This window comes from Mycteria americana, chromosome 2 (assembly GCF_035582795.1).
Source record: "Mycteria americana isolate JAX WOST 10 ecotype Jacksonville Zoo and Gardens chromosome 2, USCA_MyAme_1.0, whole genome shotgun sequence".
Classification (NCBI taxonomy): domain Eukaryota; kingdom Metazoa; phylum Chordata; class Aves; order Ciconiiformes; family Ciconiidae; genus Mycteria; species Mycteria americana.
Genome location: NC_134366.1, coordinates 110,776,511 through 110,799,078, shown reverse-complemented (window position 1 = coordinate 110,799,078; position 22,568 = coordinate 110,776,511). Strand labels below are relative to the sequence as shown.

At 39.5% G+C, this 22,568-nt stretch overlaps 1 protein-coding gene across 6 annotated transcripts in view; it reads left to right on the top strand.

The window, feature by feature from the left end:
* The window catches only part of ZNF407 (zinc finger protein 407), a 355,293-nt gene that overhangs the window by 216,221 nt on the left and 116,504 nt on the right, over positions 1 to 22,568 (top strand). For all 6 annotated transcript variants that reach the window (XM_075494274.1, XM_075494275.1, XM_075494272.1 and 3 more), the window contains one exon: positions 1,508 to 1,628. In XM_075494274.1, coding sequence (XP_075350389.1) covers positions 1,508 to 1,628 — 121 coding nt within the window. The remainder of the gene's footprint in view (positions 1 to 1,507; positions 1,629 to 22,568) is intronic.

The following is a 22,568-nucleotide window of genomic DNA, read 5'->3' as shown; positions in this document are numbered from 1 at the left end:
GTTGTCCGTCCTTACAGCCTTTTCAGGCCTGAGGATCTTGCATTTCTTTTTCCCTTGTGAGGGGAAAAAAGACTCCAAGAATGAAAAATGCAGATTTCTCTCTCTTCTCAGAATTCTGGCAAAGTCTCTTTGGAAGTCTTGAGCGTCTCATGCTTTAAGCAGGCTTGAAAAATCTGGCTTGGAGGCACGGCTGCTTGGGAGTGGCCTCTTGGTAGTGATGTGTCTTCTGCTGGTGGTGTATCTCCTGTCAGTCTGAAAAACTGCAAATTGTACCTGCTAAGAGGCTTAGGGTTCAATTTTGAAACTGCTTATTCTAGACCTCTGAACCATCTACAAGGTCAGTGTCCATCCCTAGCAGTTTTATTCAGACTTCTTAAGTTAGGGATGTTGATTCCTTATGTACTCTTTGGGTTAAATACTTCTGAAGGCTTGCACAATGCAGTCAACATCACCTAAGTTAGGAGCTGTCTTCTACATACAAAAAGAAACCTGTTTCCTCCCTAAATGGTAATTACATGTGCCTGTAAGTCAGACAGAATATTTCTGGAGCAACCAGTTGGAAAAGTGGGATGCAGGTGTCTTAGCTAGGCTTAGCTAGACAGTATGTGTATCTCTCATGAGATTTTGTCTTAGCGTCTTCTGAGGGGTAGACCCCTCTGCTAGAAGTAAAAGTACTCTTTTCACATAATAATTTATAAGCTAGAGATTTTTATCTTTCTTCAATTAGTAGTCCTCTAGAAACTTTCAGTGCAGTTGCACATTCAGCAGAGATTGAATTTTAGTCTTCTGAAAATATTATTGTCCTAGTCTAGGTTTGATGGTTGGGGTTTGTTTTTGTTTCGGTTTGGTTTGGTTTTTTCATTAACCGTTCAAGTCTTTCTGGTGAAAATGGCCCACTGTTCAGAAAATATTCACAAGGGCAGAAGTATAGCAGGCAAGAGAGGGGGAATGGAGCACTGAGTTCTGGTTCATATTCTCAGTCCTGGTTTATGTGTATTATTTAATGGATAAGATGAAAAATCCAGGACCAGAGACAAAAACAAAGACACTGTCATCCCAGAGATGTTCCTTTCTGAGCAGGCACTGCATACAAGCTTCAGATTGATTTCTCACCTTCTGTCTCCAACAGTGTTGCTTTCAGGGCTGTGCATGGGCCCAACTTCAACAGAAGGTGCAGGGTGAGAGGAATGCCTGTCACCTGGTGATGGTATTCTCATGAAATAAGGCCCAGTAACATGGTTACCCTGTTTCAGTGCAGTTCTTTCTCCTCCTTTTTGCTGCTGTGTAACACCACATAGGAAGTCAGCTGGCTACCGGTGTGTATATGTCATAGAGAGAACAGTGTTTTGCAATTAATACATTGTATTTGGAAATTTATTTTGTATTTGTGGTTGTTATATATACATGGACTAAAATCTATCTCAAGGGATTTGCCAGAAATTTAGACTTGTCTTCCTTTTCTGTTGATGAAAACTGATAATGCATATCTTTTCTTGTCACCTTCTAGGAGAGAAACCATTCAAATGTGATGAGTGTAACTTCGCTTCCACAACACAATCGCATCTGACACGACATAAGCGTGTCCATACTGGAGAAAAGCCTTACAGATGTCCCTGGTGTGACTACAGGTAATGAGTCATTAACTAAAGCATGATGAGAGAAGGGTTAAGGTGATCAGATGAGGTTCATTTGAAGTCACCAATAAAAATATATTGCCATTAAAACACCATCAGGGCAGCAGTAATTGCATATTAAATTAGGAGCTAAATTTAAAAACTTAGTCTTCAGTATTTAGGTATTACTTTATAAAGAAAAACAAATGATGGGAAACCTTTTAGTGGTAACACTGCAATGCTAATGTTGAGTGTTTGTTTCACAGCTGCTCTAGTGTCTGTTAGAATTCTCCATGGTGAGGCCGCTTATCTGCATCGCCTTTTCAAATCAGTTGCAGTTTTGAAATTTTTCTCGGTTGAGTTGCAACCATTTCACCAAGAAAGGAAAAGTCCCCTAAAAGGCTTAGCAGCCTAAATACTCACCAGACACTTATTAGAAGAGGAAGCAACTGGAGCTAGTTACAGTGCTTCAGAGTCTTGTTTTTCTGCTCCAGTTTTCCTTCTCCTTGCCAGCCAAATTGTTTGGATGAGAGTTGGTTGTAGGGTGGTTGCATGGAAAGGCTCCCATGTTCCACCATTAAAACCCATTCTGTTAGGACAGTAGATTAAGTACTCAAAAATCACATGAATGGACAGTTAAGATTACTTGTGGTGCTCATCCCATGTGTCTTTTGTTCATTATAGACTACTTATTTAATGATCTCATACTGCTTCTTAAATGATTCTTTACTCTTCTGAAACATACTTCTACAATCTTGAATACTTTTAATACCTTGCAGTAAGGTGGCTAGTCTATGTGTACTATAAAGGAATCCATAGAAGTTATTCATGAGCAATTTGCAAGAGTTGACATCCAAAAAGTTTTTAAAAAATCGGTATTATATTTGATAAATGGCATAATTATGTAATTAGATGCACGTGCTGTGATGCATGCACGCAAGAGGAGAAAGTTAAACATTTGATTATACCACTACAGCATTTTTTATTTTCTTTTAATGCTGAGCATACAACTGTAATGTTCCTTTAGTATAAGTTTTAATGTAGTTTCCTAAACCAAGTTTATATAACAAAGGCTAGCCGCTCTCATAATACCTGGTTTCACGCTATTTATGAGCTGCTTTAAAGAAAGCTACTGTACAGAAAGCTGCTGCAGTGATCATGCAGTTTCTGTACAAAAATTTTTGTTGCATTATGAGCAAATATTCTGTGAACTCTTCTGTATTGACCACCCATTAAATTAGTGCCTAGAACTGCAGAGTACTGAATTTGATAACGTCGGAGGGGGGCCTTCCATTTCTGTGCTGCTACCTTAAGAGTCCCCCTGCTTCTTTTTCTTTTTTTTTTTCTTTTGGTTTTTTTTTTTCCCAAATATAAGTTTTTATGTCAGCTTCAGTAAGTCATCTAAGAAAGAGAGGTGGTTTCATGTTTGTCAGAGTGGTTGCCTTAAAAAGGTCTGTGTTGATTGAAGTTGAGAGCATATAAGCAATAGCATGACATGATGTGCTGCAATGAAGGTAAAAGGAGTGCCATCTTTGATGCTGCATGTTTGAGGAGGCCTAATCTTGGGGTCATCCACTTTAATGAACCATCCTGATTGGAAGAAATAGTCTTATTACAGAACCAGGTAATGAGAGATGGGTTACAGTGGGTTTGAGCTCCTGGTTTGAAGACCCTAGAGACTGGGAGTGTTGTAGATGTTGAATCAGTTTGCAGTTTGGGGTTTGTTACACACATGCAATGAGTGGATGCAATTCCCTCACTTAGTGTGACAAAATGCATAACTTCAATGCTCTGTTTCGTGAAAGATGGGAGATAATTTTTCTTTGGATGGACATTTTCTGTATGGGATAGAAATTCCAAGAAATTACAAGTTTTTTACTTGTATTTTATTATATTGGAGGTTATTAGAGAAGAAGCAGGTATAACTTATTTTGTCAGAATTAACAAGAAATCTCTGAGCATCCCCTGCCTCTGTATTATTGAAAAATGAATGTTTCATGGTAATAGGATGTTAGTTTCCATCCCTTGCAAGCCAATTTTGACCTAATCTTTGGAGGCTGATCTCTACAGATACCAGCTGATGAAGCTTTGATTCTGCAGGAAATTTGTTCTGAGCTCAGCTGAAAAACATCTGGCAGGGATGCAGGAATCAGAGCTGTGCTGCTGCTGCTGCAAGTTCATAGAGGCAGTGAGGCACTCTGTATAGCTGCAGAGAAGCCAGTAGAGGGGCTGCTGTATTTATTAGCCCAGCAGTCCTGCTTGTGCCTGCCAGTTTCCACAGTCCTGGGATATTAGCCAGCCTTGTTGGCAACTATGTTTTTTGCTCTTTGTCCACCTCTCGTTTTTTTCTCTCTCTTTTTTGTTTTGAAATACAATTTTAAGGGAATCGCATGTTGCCTCCTTGTCAACTCACCCAGTAGTATCTCTTTTCATGGAAAGGCATTACCAACTCTGTAAATAATGTCCTTTATAGCCGTTCAGCAGATGGTATGTACTCTTGCGAACATGAAGTTCTACAGAACACATGAAATCAAGATTTTAAAATCTGCTGACATAGTGATAAAATTCACCCCCTTGTCTAGTGGTCGAGTTGTCACTGTGGTGCTTTCAGCTCAGCCCTTGCACTGTAAGTTTATCCAGACTATTTCAGATGTTGCTGTTTAGTGTTGCTTGGCAACTGCGGACTCTTTAATGACCCCTGTAGTTTCAGCGAGGTGAATATTCCTCATTTTGTGTACGGATATGGAGTAGAGTGTTGTTGGTGCTACTATAAAGTCTCCTTTCACTGATAGGTGAAGCGATCTCTCTATTCTATAAAATAGTTTGAGATACTTGAATTAAAAGCGTGTCTAAATTCAAGGAATTTTAATTACACCTGTTCAGCTCATCAGTGCTCAGAGGGTTCTTAGAGATTCCTGATTTCAAGCTTTTCAATTCCTTAGGAGGAAATTGTAAACAATCATCCTGCAAAAACTCTTTCCAGTCTAGCGAGTGAAAGGCTAGCTAACCCTGGCTAGAAGTGCAGAAAGAAAGGCTATTAAAAGAACCTACTCTGAATGTAGGAGCTGTTATGAAAATCTGGATCACCTGTGAGTGGACAGGCACCTAGAACCCTTCTTTTTTTTTTTTTTTTTTTCTTTAGCAGAAAAACTGAAGTGAAATAGGCTGTAAGGTACCATGGGAAAAAGATTGATTTTTGGCTGCATGGAACAAAAAAGGGAATTTATTCCCTATATAACCTAATTATATCCCTATATAAGGATGGGAAATTATTTTCTTAACTGGCAAAAGACATGAATGGATGTGGTTTTCTGAAGTGAATAATGAACTAACCTAGCGTTTTTAGCTCACAAATTATATATTCTCAATACTATGCATATTCCCAAAAAGAAAATGAGAGCTTTTGCTCATTTTATTTTACCAAGTTTCTTTTATAATCTATGTTTATGGTTGTGCTTAAATATTCTTGCAAAAATGTTACCTTCCATCTCTATTTTTTGTACTGTGACCGCTTGATATTTATTTTTGTCTAAATCTTTTGTATATTGATAACAAAGAAATGAACATCTGCTTTTCTATATAGCACTATGCGACTTCTAGTAACTATTATTTGAAGTTATATTTTCAGTCTAGTTTTTAAAATCTAATTCCTTTTGGAGGAAGAAAATATATATATTCATAAATATAAATATAAAAATTTGCTTGTTAAATGTTTTGGTTACATTTTTTTACATTTGTGTTTTCAATTTAGGTTTGCCCTGTTTAGATAAAAATATGCATCTTCCTTTGCATTTACTTTTTCAAATCACACAGCGTGTGTCTCCATTCTTAAGTCAGTGTGCTTTGTCATACAAAAATATTCATTCACTCCTAATTAATGTTCAACTTAATTTTATAATACGGAATTGGTCTCATAGGGCCCTACACCACCATTACATATGCAATGCTTATTTTGGTTTTCTTAGTCATTTAAAAAAGATGTGTTACGTGGCTAAACTTTTCAGATTACACGATCCTAGAGTTATACTGACAACAATAGTGTTTGCATTTGGTAATGGGCACTGTAAGTAGTGAAGAGCCGTATAACCTCCTGAAACTGAACAGCACCTGTGAACTTCAACTCATTTCTAAATCTGTCGGTTGTGTAGTCTGTGGCCAGACTTTCTAAACCTGCAACATATTTAGGCACCTGAATTTAACCTGATTTCAGAAGTGCTAAACTCCCATATGTCCAATGATGTCAATGAAAGATGCAGATATACAGCATTTTCAAAACCTGAACTGTTTTTGTGGATGTGTCTAAAGTAAAGAATTAGGACTCTCATTTTAGTCATGCATTAGGCTTTAAATTCAACTCCCATTGGTACTGACTTTCCATGTAACTATCACAGCTTCTCAGGCAAGTAATTTATGTTCATGGTGTGTGTGAGCGGGATGTTTCAGTACGAAATGGATCTGGATTACATTGTTTTGCGGGGGGGGCAAAAGGCAGAGCCCTGCTTTTCTCTCATGGTCAAATTTGTTGGAGTTCAGGGCTCAGGAGGAGCTCTGGCATAGTTTCATGATGCAGAAACAGTATTCCTACAATTTTGACCATGAGAGTGTGGGACAGGTATAATGTTAAGTACTTTGTGCCATCCCTGTGCTGTAATTAAACAAAATGACTCATTTCTCTGGGATTCCACTGGTTAATTTTGCATAGAGCACCCATGGCAGTGAGGGGAAGGAGGGAATAGAGGCCAACATCCAGGGGATTGGTGATGTTCCGCAGCCATAGATAAGAGGGTTTAGAAGCTGTATAAAACAAACAGCCAGGCCAGCAAAACAGCATTAATTCCATAAATGCACCTTTCTAGAAAGTATATGACTTGTGAAGGATGTCTTACAAGACTGAGAATAAATAGCATACATTTTTAATATAATTATGTAAACTAAAATAAATATTTTACATTTATTATGCATAATAAAATAATTAGACAACATTCTCTAAGGGATTATGGCATCTGAAATTCCAACTGCAGAAGGATTCATTGCATATTTTCAGCAGCAGCAGCAGCATGACTTAGGGGGAGTGACTCCACAGGGGCTACTTTTCTTTTTTTGGACAGCATCCCTAGGGAGTTCCTATTTCCCTCTGACTTATAGTATCTGTTCATAGGTTGTAAAGACCAGTTTATAATACACTCCAGGATTTGCACCTAAGTCATAAGAATGCGCAAAGTGTGTGTTTTCTCTCTGTTTATTTTGGTGAATTTAGTAACTTCTAGTTGTCTTGGTATGATTGCATCAGCTGTGCGCTATTCCCTAGTTATATCAAGGATAACTAGTGACTACTTTAAATGTTGAGGTAAGAATATGTACCTATTCATAGCAAAACTGAAAGGCTGTTAAGGCAAGTTCTACGTAAAATGATGAAACAGTGTATTTATCATTAAAACATTAACATTAATATGCTCTTTGTAACCAGTGAAATTTAATATGCATGTATGGGAAATAACTAGGTTATACAACTGTATGGAACATTAGGCTGATGAGGACTCCAAGTGGCAACCATCACTGCGCTATGGAAAAACACTTTTTTATATATATCACAAAGGCAGAATTAGGCAAAAAAAGTGCAAAAAAAGTACTTTGTGCTAATAAGAAATTGCTGAGGACAGTAATGCATGCATGTAATAGAGCAAACTGGGCCTTCAGGAAGCACTTAAGCTTCTGTTGTGATCAGCAGCAGGAGTTGAGGATATCCAGTGCCTTGTGCTAGCAGACTTATAAACAAATGAAGATAGAAGTTTAGAGAGAAATTCTGTCAGTGCATGGGCATAGTTCCCAGATGCAAACTCCTCAGAATATTATTCATAGTTTAAATAAACATTCAGATAAAATATTTGGTAATATTTCTATTAATCTGGAATAAAATATGCTGTAGCATTTAAATCTATAAAAGAAAAATAATCCAAAATAAAAGTTAGATATAGCTGCAAAAACACTTTAATTATTCTAGTGAATACATGGCATACAAAACAATGGTTAATATTATTCCCTTTATGATGTTTCTGTTGCTTAATAAAACTTTTTATATTCACCGAAGTTATAGCAAACAGTTCATATGGTAAACCCAGAATAAAAATATGCAATGTGATAGTGCAAAATACAGATCAGCTATCATGTTAACCAAGAGACTTGACTTCAGACGTGGTTCCTAACATTCAAAAACTTGTATGTATTGTAAAATAATATGGCCCTCACTGGGAGATGCGTATGCTGTCTGCACTGACCAAGAAATCCTGTCTCGCAGTGTTGGAGAATCGTGTTGGTGGCAGCATACAAAAGAACTTAAACTCCCTCTCCCGCAACTCTCAGTGTCCTCCCTGCCAGATGCCAATGTCACTGCATGGACTGCTTAAGAGAATGTATGCTTATTAGAAAACATGATTGTTTCTTAAAAAAAGACATACATGTCCACGCACACAGAAATATATTGGTGTATGTAGACTTGATGACTATGGTCCACAATGAAATTGCCCTATTAAGAGGCTTTTGCACAGCATGCAGTAGTATAGTCACTTTGTGAAGTCCTTTGCTTTCCGTATTTTTATTTAATAGCATAGTAAATGCACTCTACTTGGTAGAAGGGTAATAGGGATTTTTATTTATTTTAATGAATAATACTTACTCCTTACGATATGGAAATCCATCAATAATTCTATGAGCATTGGTAACTCAAGCGTCTTTTGTTGTTTTTTTTCTTATTTCTATTATTTATTTATTCCTGTTTTCCGATCCTTTTTCCTGTGACCACTCTAAGTAAGAGGAATTAAAAATTGCCTTTTTAATTCAGTGGATCTGTGATTCTCATGCTAACACTGAACCACCAGACTCAGGACTTTAAGGATCCACCCAAGTATCTTTAAACCATTGATGCAATTGCAAGCATTGATAACTCTATTCTAGCCTCATTTTGGATTGAGTCCTTTGAAGAACAACTTTTAAGTGATGTATTTAAGCCTAAATACCATGCTAAATTACTCAGGGGTGGCCACTGAATTTAATGTTACTGAGACATGCAGCCATTTTGATATCAATGTAAAAATTCCTATATAGTTTTAACTTACAGGGGATGTAACCAGGCTGAGGAGAGAAGTAGAGAGGAGCCTGAGAGTGGCATGCCAGGTAGAGAGGAGCCTGAGAGTGGCATGCCAATGTTGGGAGTGAAATCGATAGCCCAACTGAAGTGCATCTACACCAATGCACGCAGCATGGGCAACAAACAGGAGGAGCTGGAAGTCATTGTACAGCAGGATAGCTATGACTTAGTCGCCATCACAGAAAGGTGGTGGGATGACTCTCATGACTGGAGTGCTGCAATGGATCGCTATAAGCTCTTCAGAAGGGATAGGCAAGGAAGGAGAGGCAGTGGGGTGGCTCTGTATGTAAGGGAGTGTTTTGATTGTGTAGAACTCAGCGATTATGATGATAAGGTCGAGTACTTATGGGTAAGGATGAGGGGGAAGGCCAACAAGGCAGATATCCTGTTGGGTGTCTTTTATAGACAACCCAACCGGGATGAAGAGGCAGATGAAGCATTCTATAAGCACCTGGGAGAAGCCTCACGATTGCTAGCCTTTGTTCTCGTGGGGGACTTCAACCTACTGGATGTCTGCTGGAAATACAACACAGCAGAGAGGAAACAGTCTAGGAGGTTCCTGGAATGTGTGCAAGATAACTTCCTGACACAGCTGGTAAGTGAGCCTACCGGGGAGGTGCCTCGCTTGACCTGCTGTTTACAAACAGAGAAGGACTGGTGGGAGATGTGGTGGTTGGAGGCTGTCTTGGGCTTAGCGACCATGATATGATAGAGTTCTTGATTCGTGGCGAAGTAAGGAGGGGGGTGAGCAAAACCACTACCATGGACTTCTGGAGGGCAGACTTTGACCCGTTCAGGACACTGGTTGAGAGAGTCCCTTGGGAGACAGTCCTGAAGGGCAAGGGGGTCCAGGAAGGCTGGGCATTCTTCAAGAAGGAGGTCTTAAAGGCGCAGGAGCAGGCTGTCCCCATGTGCTGTGAGATGAACCGGCGGGGAGGACAACCAGCCTGGCTGAACAGGGAGCTTTTGCTGGGACTCAGGAAAAAGAGGAGAGTTTACCAGTTTGGAAGAAGGGGCAGGCAACTCAAAAAGAGTACAAGGACCTCGTCAAGTCATGCAGAGAGAAAATTAGAAAGGCAAAAGCCCAGCTAGAACTCAAGCTGGCCACTGTTGTAAGAGATAATAAAAACTGTTTTTACAAATACATTAACAACAAAAAGAGAGCCAAGGAGAATCTCCCTCCTTTATTGGATGTGGGGGGGAACATTGCCACCAAGGATGAGGAAAAGGCTGAAGTACTTAATGCCTTCTTTACCTCAGTCTTTAATAGTCAGACCAGTTATCCCCAGGATATTCAGCCCCCTGAGCTGGAATACAGGGACAGAGAGCAGAATAAACCCCCCATAATCCAGGAGGAAGCACTTAATGACCTGCTACACCACCTGGACACTCACAAGTCTATGGGGCCAGATGGGATGCACCCGAGAGTACTGAGGGAGCTGGTGGTGGAGATTGCCAAGCCACTCTCCATCATTTACCAGCACTCCTGGTTAACAGTGGAAGTCCCAGACGACTGGAGGCTTGCCAGTGTGACGCCCATCTACAAGAAGGGCTGGAAGGAGGATCTGGGGAACTACAGGCCTGTCAGCCTGACCTCAGTACCGGGGAAAATTATGGACCTGTTCATCTTGAGTATGCTCAACAGGCATGTGCAGGCCAACCAGGGGATCAGGCCCAGCCAGCATGGGTTCAGGAAAGGCAGGTCCTGCTTGACTAAACCTGATCTCCTTCTGTGATCAGGTGACCCACCTAGTGAATGAGGGAAAGGCTGTAGATGTTACTTGCCTGGACTTTAATAAAGCCTTTGACACTGTCTCCCACAGCATTCTCCTAGAGAAGCTGGTGTCTCATGGCTTAGGTGGGTGTACTTTTCACTGAGTAAAGAACTGGCTGGATGGCCGAGCCCAGAGAGTTGTGGTGAATGGAGTTAAATCCAGTTGGCGGCCAGTCACAGGCGGTGTTCCCCAGGGCTCAGTTTTGGGCCAGTCTTGTTTAATATCTTTATCAATGATCTGGACGAGGGGATCAAGTGCGCCCTCAGTAAGTTTGCAGACGACACCAAGTTGTGCGGGAGTGTTGATCTGCTTGAGGGCAGGAAGGCTCTGCAGAGGGACCTGGACAGGCTGGGTTGATGGGCCGAGGCCAATTGTATGAGGTTCAACAAGGCCAAGTGCTGGGTCCTGCACTTGGGTCACAACAACCCATGCAATGCTACAGGGTTGAGGAAGAGTGGCTGGAAAGCTGCCTGGTGGAAAAGGACCTGGGGGTGCTGATTGACAGCCACCTGAATATGAGCCAGCAGTGTGCCCCGGTGGCCAAGAAAGCCAATGGCATCCTGGCTTGTATCAGGAATAGTGTGGCCAGCAGGAGTAGGGAAGTGATCGTGCCCCTGTACTCGGCACTGGTGAGGCCACACCTCAAATACTGTGTTCAGTTTTGGGCCCCTCACTACAAGAGAGACATTGAGGTGCTGGAGCGTGTCCAGAGAAGGGCAACGAAGCTGGTGGAGGGTCTGGAGCAGAAGTCTTATGAGGAGCAGCTGAGGGAACTGGGGTTGTTTAGCCTGGAGAAAAGGAGGCTGAGGGGAGACCTTATTGCTCTCTACAGCTACCTGAAAGGAGGTTGTAGTGAGGTGGGGGTCGGTCTCTTCTCCCAAGTAACTAGTAGTAGGATGGCCTCAAGTTGCATCAGGAGAGGTTTAGATTGGATATTAGGAAAAATTTCTTCACTGAAAGGGTTGTCAAGCATTGGAACAGTCTGCCCAGATAAGTGATGGTGTCACTGTCCCTGGAGGAGTTCAAAAAACACGTAGACGTGGCACTTCGGGAGAGCGTTTAGTAGGCATGGAGGTATTGGGGTGACAATTGGACTAGATGATCCTAGAGGTCTTTTCCAACCTCAATGATTCTATGATTCTATGAACTTCTGGCAGCTTCTGTCTGTTGCAGCCTGTCATGATCCTAGCTCAGCATTCTATCAGTTTGTTCACTCTTTAAGTTTTGCAAAAACATTCTGAGGTTCCTGATTTCTTTCCGTAGTTACTGTCTCCCCCTTCCTGTTCAATTTGGGCTTCGTCCCTAAACTTTTCTTCTTATGCGGCCTCTCCCCTGCTGTACTGATGCTCTTTTTTTTTGAATCAGAGGCCAACACACTTAACCCAAAACCTGAAGTATTTGGTGTTTAGGAAATATGAATAAGACCACTTCATGCAGTGGACAGATTAATGTAACTAATGTCTTCTATCATCACATTTTATCTTCTCCCTGTCCTCACACTTCTTTTTCCCTATCACATGCAATCATCAGAGTCTTATCTATTCCCCTTCCTTAAGGAGCATAAATATGCTATAATAAATATACCTATATTCATATTTAATATATAGTTAATTAAAGTTTATAAATCTGGAACACCAGCATATATTTCAAAGTAAAATAATCTTAAGTACGTTGTATTTTGATAGTAAATAAAATTTTAGTATTAACCTCAAAAGGAATGGCAAGGCTATGGTCTTAATATAGTTCTTAGTAACAAAAAAGACTTGTAATTTCCTGTTCTTACAGTGCTTCTGATAAAAATGTACCGTGAAGATCTTTTATGTCTACAAATAAACTTTCATTTGTTGGAATAATTTTATCTAAAAATAATCATTGGCATTGTAGCTTAATTAATATGACCCTTTTAGGTAAAAAGTAGTTTAAAAAAAGGCTAAAGCAACTATATATGTTTTATTTGCTCTTGCCTGTTAACACAGAATAAAAAATAAACATGTTTGTTTCTTTTACCATTCCTTAATCCCCAATCCAGTCATCATAAAAGGGCCAAAGCTATCTTTGGGGGTGGTCAAATCTACAAGGAATTATTATTGCTAACTACCAGCTAACTACCTGGCTGGTAGTTAGCAATCTGAAAATATTTTGGTAGTGTTACAGGCCTTTGAGATGAAATTAATAGACACTAGCCTGTTGTGTTATGTGTGGTTTATTCTCCAGGCAATATGGCCACTACAGTGTAAAAAAGTTTCTGTATTAATGCTGTCTTTGTGACAACCTTCCCTCTTCCTCCTTCATATGTGATACATAAAACAGGTTAAAATGTTGGGAAGTGACAGAAAGCAAATTCAGCTCAGATGCTGTTCCAGAAAGAGGTGTAGCCCAGTGCAAGGGGGAGAAAGGGAAAGGTTTTTTTTCCCTTTAAAGGCTGATGAAAATGAGAGAAAGAAAAGAAATGTTGAATAGAAAGTAAAGGAAGGAAGAAAAGAAGAGGAAAAAACTGAGCTTTTCTGTTTGAGAAAAACTTGCTACTTAGATACTTCTAATGCATTAGAATTGGTGAGCAATTTTCCAAATAAGTACGGCTTTGTTAGAAACTCCCGATTTATTGAAGCTAAATAAAATTGCTTGCCCATTGCAGCAGAATTGCCCTTGTCTCTGTGACAGCTTCTGCCCAAATTCCCCTGGAGCGGTATGTTGGGGCGCTTTGGGAATGCAGGTACCAAAGCCTCTGCCTCCACCACGAGACTCCCTGCCTCAAAATTGGAAGGCATAGGCTTGATGTGCCAGGCCTGCACCTTTGCAGTGTGGCTGGAAGGTGTTTTCCAGGGGCCACAATACAGTATGGTGGGACTGAGGCTCTGGGGCAGAGTCGGCACCTGGGGTTTGGGAGGGTGGTGCTCCTGGCCACCCTCTCCCCAGTGTGGCGGGGAACCCTTTCGGACTGAAAGCCCATCTCTGAGATCTTCAGCTGTCTAGGCAATCTGCTTTGGAGACAGAGGCATCAGAGATTTGGGAGCTCAGAGTTCCCGGGATGTTATTTCACAACCCATGGGTTCAAAGCTGCTGCTTACGTTTGGCCAGTAAAAGCCTTGGCAGGAACAAGGAGAGCTTGTCTCAAGGTTTGCTCTCCATACCATCAGTCACCTTTTCTGTTTCCTGAGCTGATGGGAGAAGGCTGTGCATTCCCCATAGGAAAATGGCCATTTGGTATACAACAGCTTGCCCTCCCTAAAACCATTTTTCACACTCTATTGTATGATACTCTACTTTATTCTCATAAGTCATGGATCAGGGATGTATTTCACTTGAGGCTTTACTTACAAAGGGACAGTCTGGAGAGGAACCTATTGTCCAAGTAACTTATTAAGTTGCTTGTTAGAACTATTTTGTCCCTGATTGGAATGGTCTTTGTGGTTTTGCTAGGCCTGTTTAGGTCTGAATAGAAGGTGTAGATATTGCTGAGACTTCTTAGGGACTTGCTTTATAAAAGCCAGCACATAAAGCCCTCAGTTTTGTTACTGCAAGTGATAGAGTGCTGCTCTGGTGTTATCATTGTTCTTTCTTTTTTTTTTTTTCTTTTTTGAAAACCGCTTTTAAAAAATTTCAAAGATATTTGCACATGCCAGGTGGTGGTCAGTTAGCATTTTAGTTTTCAGTTTCTTTTCTGTCTATTAAAAAAGTTAAAAGTGGTGGTAGTAGCATTCATTGAATTTGTTTATTATATTGTTTGTTTGTTTAGCTTTTGTCTTTAACCTGTTCCATACTACATGTACCTGAATTTTGTGCTTTAATTTTTTTTTAAAATGTGTTCTTTTAATAATGGAAAAATAATTAAGGGAAAAAAACCAGAATCCAAAATATATATGAAAAAGGTTGTTCTGCATTCTTGGATGCCTTGGGTCAAAGCTATTGCTTCTCATTTTACATCCTCAGAGAAAAGGTGAGGTCTGTATGGCACTCCTCACCTTCCCCTCACAGGTTTTACATGCTGAGGCTTAGTCTGCCGGGGAAAACAAGCTGGTGCAACGCTGTTCTCCTTTCTCCCACCCCCATGGGCCGGGGGATTGGAGTGGAGACATTCCTCGATATTTCCCCACCTCCTTCTGTAAACGAACTGAAATAGGGAGGTAGCGGGAACTGAGAGGGATAGGAAATAGCTGCTGCTGTTTGTAGCCTGAGAGCAAATTGATTATTCTTCCTGCAGTAAAGAGAAGGTTGCAAAGTTACTTTTGACTCTCAAAGACTGCCCAGATCTCCCTGGTGCTCCCAGGGTTCGTAGCACAGCTGAGGGTTGCTCTGTACCTCAGGCCAGCAGACCTCCAGTCCAGTTCTGACTTGTTTTTCCTTCCACTTCGGCAAACTGCCCTGCTCACCATGATTGCTAGAATATAGGTCCATACACATATGTGCATATTTTTAAATAATGCTTTAAAGTAACACTTCTTCTGATGTTCTTCAGCATTGCTATGTTTTTATATTTTTAGTGATGTCATTTAAAAAACACACAACTAGAAACTCTGCAGTTCATAATATTGTAAAAATTATTTGTGTTATAATCCTATAAGTACATCGAGTGGTTCTAGTGACATCATAAACTGCCTGAACATCATCCTACTAGTTCATTGTGATATTACTGGTACCCCTTAAAATATAGTATTTATAACTTTATATTTGTAACTTCAGTGCACTCTCCTTCAATCCCTGTTCAAGATAATTATGGATTCTCTCTAACAACTGTAGTCAAGGACATAATTTGTTCTGCTAGAAATCCCATGTGGAATGTCTTCCTATACTGAGCTTCCTCAAAACATTTCTGTTGAAATTTTGCATGCACAGTCTACAGGGCAAACACTACTTAAAATCATTTTGAAGTTGTAGAAGGTATTGTGATTATCAGAATGAATTCTTAAGTTCTTATGATTTTTCATTAGAAAAATGGGGTAATTCATACATCTTTTTGTTAACAAGCTCTTGGTAAAATACAGAGAACCATTTCCATTAGCAAATTTTGGAGATATCTGCTATGGGTATTTTAACATATAAAAAGCCGTTAGTAATTTGTTTTCTTTTCAGGAAGGAGATGTGTCTTTAGTTCAAAAAGGCAATTTTTATAAATCAGTTGACGAGGATTGATTTTTAGCCTGATGTCCCTAACATTCTGAGACTTGCACCAGCCCATCCATCCATCTTCTGTCAGTTTCTTTAATAACTTTTTAAGCTGTTGGCCAGTTTCAGTCAAAACTGACACCCCGTAGTAGTTGCTGAGACAATTTAAGTTCTTACATGTTTGCTGAAAGAGGTGGATGAGGAGAGGAGAGAAAAAAAAAAAAATCAGTAAGGAACAGACAGGCAAAATTCAGCTCTCATGCATTCTTCTTTCTTACAACCAGCCAGTGCATTGTTCCAGGCTCGCCACCCAGCACAGCTGGTTTTTCTTGCCTAATGGGAGTATCTTGAAGGCCATGTTGGGGATCTGCTGTTACTGCAATGGGAGATTTAGTGAACAGGGCAAGAATCCATAGGAAACCATACTTCAGTTGGTACAGTGCTCATGTATCAGTGTTTTTGGGTGCCAAATTAACTGTTTGTTGCAAGTTGTCAGGACAGGTCATTTTAAAAGTTAAAACTTGAAAGGTATTTTTAAGGATAAAGAGAACACACCCAGCTATCTATATTTTTCTTTAGAAAAGAGATTATTTGGAAGAGATTTGTACCCCTGAGATTGCGAGCACTTATATTTCTTATTCAGTCAGTGAATAGGAAGAAGCTTCCCGTTATATGGAGAGATTATTCCACAAGTGCTTTCTTTGGCATTTCTTATGTTTTCTTTAGGTCATTTACTGATGAACTGTGACATAATGCATAGGTTTAGATAGATATATTTACATGAGGAAAAGAAGCAAAGTTTGAACAAATACTAAGTTCTTTTTACATGTGTTTAGTGATACTGAGCATCCACAAATTCTCATCTGACACGGGGGCCAGTGGCTCTGTACCGATTTGGAATTCAGCCTCTTCATTTAGGTGACTAAATGTGACTTTCATCACATTTTAATTTGAATTTTAATTACTCAGCCTTTAAGACTTTGATCAGCACTGATAAATTATAGCACAGTCATACGGTATTTAGCGGATTGATTTTTGTATGCTAAAATGTAGTCATTTTGAGGAGCAATAAAAATACTTTCAAGTAGAAGAAAGGTTTAAAAGATAAAGGAATTTGTACCAGTTTTGTTCAAGTGTGTGTCAGACCAGAGAGGGAAGACCTAAATCTGAGCCCTTGTGCGGGCAAAGCAGGTGGCTACTATCCATTCTGTTTAAATAGATGCAGCAACATCAAGTCAGGCAATCAGCCCAATCAAGGCTGGTGAGTGCAGCTTTTGGGAACTGCTGTGTGTTGCCTGGTGGTGGTGCAAGAGGCGAGAGATGAATATACAGTATACAGTATTGGGTGATGCTAGCTCTAGTAGTGCTCTAGGTTGCAGAAGTGTATTCTGAAAGGCAAATATAGTATTTGTCTGTTCTAGCTGAGTTCTTGTCCACCAGCATCTGTTCCTGGCTTCCTTCTTTATATTTGGATCTCTTTTCCCTCAGAACAGTACAACATAATATCAGGAGAGTCCTTATTTTCTTCTCCTGCTCTGAAGTGCCCGTTTTTAGTTTCAGTTCACCAGTAGCATGGCAGGAGTACTGTAACAGAAAGGATGACAACTAAGCCCCTCTCTATCTAAGCATCTCTGCTCTGTAGCTCAGTTGGGAGTCAGCTCTCACTGGCTGGATAATGTCTACTGTCATGGGGTTGATGCTATAAAACAAAAATGAAGACAGTGGTTAAAGTCCTGGCCCCACTGATGTTAATCACATCACCTCTGTGTCCTCAGTGAAGCCACGATTCTCCGTCTGTCATGAAGTACATGCTTCTTAAGAGAGAAATGGAAAGCCAGGGAGTTGGCAACACCTTTCACAAGACTTTGTATCCTGAACAGTAAAGAAGTTAAACTAGGCAAGTAGATTGTGGGATCAAGTACCCAGATACTTCTAGTTTCCACTGAACTTTGCAGAGAGGATCCTGATCCCCTAAATCATGCCAAAAAACATCTAAATCCGAAAGCAGCTACTCCTTTAGGAGTTTCTCTACTGAGTTTGCAAGTTCTTGCACAACTGAGTGAAATGACTGAGGCATGCTCAGAAGTCTCTGTCCTGGGGAGATGGGTATCTCTGCCTCAAGACTTGTGGTACACCTTTGAGGTGAACAGGCTTCTATTCCTGTATTCTTGGGTATGTGTCAGAGGCCTGAAAATTAAGAGAAGCCAGGATTCATTTAATTAAGAATGGCAGTGCTGTCCGCAGCCTGATTCTAGTTATTGTTCAGGATTCTCAGCTGAGAGGGCACAGAACACAGTTGGGAGTCTGTTGTTTGGATTTTGTAGGAAAGTTATATGAGGAACATAATCGAAAACAAAAGAACAATTCTGACAACAGGGATTAGATCTGCTTTTGGCTCCTGGCAGTTCTTCACTGTCCATTGGCAGAGTTTCAAGAGAAAGGGTATGTGCAGGATATTTCATGCCAGCTAATACACTTTCCTGGGACACAGGAGAACTGGATTCAGCCCTCCTCAAGATAAGGGCAGCCCAAAAGTCAGGAGTTCTACTTCCCAGAGTAGTGCCTTAATTTCTAGAAAGTTAGGGACACGAGTGTTTTCTTTTCCTGAGCAGATGGAGCTCCTGATGTTTCATATTGGCTACCTACACTTTCTTTAGAAAAAGTAGACATCTAATTTAAGCAGATCTTGAGACCTACATTAGTTCTTTCTTATCTCCATTAGTTGTATTGGGAATTTGAATGGTTATGGAGAACAGACTAGATTGCCTTCTACTACTGCCATGCCCAACAGTGCACCTAAACAAGACAGAAGCTTATTTCTACCCTGTTTTACTGATACCCTGTCTCCCAAACCTATCAGTATTCTTTTTGCCTATTTTCTGATTGTCACGTCCTTTTCAATGCTTAGATTGTGATTTTTCTGAGGCCAAGACTGATTTTTCTGTTGTTCCTCCATGCACTGAGTGGCGTAACATCATTCTGTCATGCTATCCTCTAAAGTCATTATGCTGTGCAGTGGGAACATACCAGCTTTCTTGGAGCCAGTTTTTGCATCGTAAACATAGGATTGCGTTTCACCATAGGAGTATAGGAAAGCCTGTACCCTTATGGTGAAACCCTACTGTTGCCAAGACTGTGATACTGTTTAATGGCTAAAACCTCAAAGAAGCTTGAACAGCTGGGAGCCTGCATTCAGCTGAAGTGCAATGTCAGTGCCCAATTCCCATAGTCTCCTTAGAAAATCTTGTCTCTCATTTGTAGGACTAGTAATCCAATACCTTTCATGAGAACTACATGCATATAAATAGAATTTTTCAAATACATGTGCAGTCTTAAGTATCATCAGGGTCAGCCTTTGCTGTTTTAGTCTGGTTTTGTTTTTAAATCTGACCTTCAAATATGTGCCTCTCTCAATGCATTTTTGGGTGCATTTTTTTTGTTTTGTTTTTTGAGATCATGTTGTTGTATAGCTGAAGAAAGGGTAGTACTGAAAGCAATGCATCTTGGAATGTAAGAGGAACTATTTAGACTCTTCTTTAAAGCACAGCTGCTTGATCTATAACCATCCAATATTTAGAAAGAAAGGATATCAGGATATTATGAGCTATATTCTTCTGCTGTTCTGTAAACTCTTGGAAATAGCCCTGGAACATACGCATTACTTCCATCCCAGCAGCAAAAGTCTGTATACATCTGATAACAAAAAGGAAACAAACACACATATATAGTTTTCTTCCTAAATTTCTATTATTTACTTAATTTATGTTTACTTTTTGGAAAATACTTGGATTATTTATAATAGTTACACAGTAAACTCTTGTGGCCTTTAAAGAGGTATGTGGATTAATGACTTCTCAAAGAATTGTTTTACAAGAGTACTGTGGTATTTTTAGAATGAGTGCCTAGTTAAAATAGTCACTAAGGGCATGTTATTCACATAGGCATCTTTTGTACAAAACCTATGTATTTTTTATCATCTGTGCATTCTGACTTGATTCAGTAATGTACCTTTGTGTACGTACATATAACATTAAGCCTATGAATAGGTCCAGTTGTTCTAAAGTTAGTTGTGTTCCCTAGAATAACGTACTGAATTAGCCCTGTAAGGACTGTATTACTGTGATGCAAAATAGATTCAAAGGAATCATTTGGTTTTATATAAAAGGTGAGGAGTGCAGGGGTTTTTTTGGTGAGGTTTTTTTTAGTTTAAGAGTGGAATATATGTTTTCTTTAGCTGTAAAAGCACAATCAAGGCAACATGATAAGTGAGTCAGTGTTGTAAAAGTAAAACTAATTTTGCCTTCACTCACATGAGCTATAGAAGGAGGAAGCTTTATTGTCCCTGGGAAGGTGATAAGGCAGAGTAATTGTATATTATACTGTCCTGGAACATCTGCCTGAAGACTGTTGGAGCAATTCATCTATCATGGACGATACAGCATGTTTTGTCTTTCTGCTTTAACCCATCCCCACTGCTGGCCTGCACGAAGGTTTTGATAGGGACTGTGCCTGGGCTGGGGCTCACATTAATCAGTCCCCTTGTTCAACACTCCAGCTGACATAATTACAACCTGCGCACAGCAGTTATTCAAGTCGAGTCCTTGTCACTCGTGGTGCGAAACTACACAGCTCAGATCCCGAAGGAGATTGCCTTATCACACAGAACAAGGGCTCACAGGAGTTGAAGAGAATAGAAATGGGAAAATGTCTTCCGGGAGTACTATATATTCCTTTAAAATAAGACATTTGAGAGACTTACAAGGGACAAAGAGAAGCATTGTGCAAGGTCTGAAATGAACAGGTTATTATTTTTAAAGGGATTACACAGGCCATTTTTGTGAAATGGACATGGATTATTAAATAAATTCACTGGTCTCTCTCTCTTATCATTCAGTGACTCTGCCCTATTAGTTTTCTTCAGAAGTGATAAAATAGTTTTTGACTTGTATAAGCTTTAAGTATCTCTCAGTAGAAATCATCAGAACACAACTAATAAAAGTGCACATATTATACCAGTAAAATTGGCACACACACAAGGGAAGATCTGCAAGGATCAGAGTTAAGGGTGAAGGAAGAAGCATGCAAAAGGCCTTTCGAAGATGAGCAAGTTCATTAGTTTCTGCTGCAGTATGATACAGGAATGTGAAAGATGAAGCCAAAGAACAAGTTTCGTATTTTACTATTTTTGCCTCTTTTCATGTTAACCCTCTGTGGGAAAAAAGGCAAGTTCGTAACACCATCTATACTAAATGAAAGAAGTTTATTTTCATGTAATATGATGGGGTTTATTTTTATGTGTTGTTTTTTTTTCTTTAAGACAGAAACTTTGCATACATGATCATGGCATAATTTATTTGGCATTGGTCTATAAAACTCCTCAATATGACAGAAATTGATAGGCATTCAGAAGGCTTTTCCCTGGTGTTTAAATTTTTTTTCTTCTTGGGTACTAGATCAGCTTTTTGAAACAATACCATTCAGGAAGTTCCTATTCTTCTCAATCAATAGATTTACAGTGTTGCCCTGATTTCTCATCTAGTTAAAATACTGTGTCTAATATTTAGACGTAATTGTGTATAGTTGAAAGAACTGTAATAATTTATCTGTTCTGTCTGGTCCAATTTTAAGCTACTACTTTTACAAAACAGCTTATCTGGGACTTTGAATAGTCTGAAGTAGAAGTGCTAGAAACTATCTTATACATTTTACACTGCATATATACACTAGGTATGCTAGGTAAGTCAGATACATAGCTCTGCTTTCATTCAACAGTTTTCCATGTCAGTATCTCTTGGTGAAGTACACAGCACATTGAACTTGGTGTAGGTCTACTGTGAAAACCTAGCTACATGAAAACTGCAATTTCTTACTGACCAGCAGGGCTACTTGTAGGCAAATGTACTCTTGTAGGAACAAAAATTAAGTTTTGCTTGCTCCCTATTCTTAAAACCAGTTTTCCTGGGGTGAATGATGACTGTGAAGTAAGCTCAAAGTACAGAGCCAAATGCTGCATTTACTTTTATTTGTGCAGACAATGGCATTATGAGGACATAATCTGAAGAGAATGATGTTTCTGCGATATATACTTTCAAGGCAGATTTTAGATCAGATAATCAATCATACCTCCAACTAAAGAACCAAATTTGACTTTCAGAACCTAAGATGGTTTTGCAGTATTGACAGCCAGGAAGAATATATTTTAATTTGTAGACTGAACAAATTTCCATGACATCATGGAAACACAATAAATGTCTGACCTCATAATGACATTTTTCAGACTTAAACTGTACTTCTTGTAGACTTTGAGCCCAGAAAAAGCCTTAAGCTCAGCTAGTCTGACCTTCTACATAAAACAAACTGCATAATTTTTTTCCAGTTTGCTCTGTACTGAGCCTCATGCATTTGACAATTTTATCGTCTAGAAAGACATTCAGGTTTGATCTGAAAACATCCAAAGTTGGAGAACCCACTTCTTTTGTGTGAAAGGTTAATTGCTGTAAGTGCTGAAGAAATTGTGCTTTATTTCTCATTTGAATTTGGCTGCAACTTGTAGTCATTGTTATTGGGTTTGTTACAGGTTTTCTCGAAGTTAAGGTGTCCCTTAATCACACATTTATTCCCTGTTAAGTTACTAATGCCCCAAGCTCAAATGTAATAAGCAAAACAGAGGGGTGTTTAATGTAAATGTTTGGGGGGTTTTTCCCCCTTAATTTATATTTCTATTTATAATAATTTTTTGGCTGTTTGTTTCCTTTTTAAAATGTAGGCAGTAATACGGGAAGTAGATATTCTAGAATTAGTTTCTCCAGTGTACATCCTTACATTTGCCTGCTACTTCCTTGCTTATACATCTAAAGATGACATGGGACCTTTCTGCTTATAGCATCACACTGGAAGCTCACATTAAAACGCTGGTCCACTAATCCCTAAATC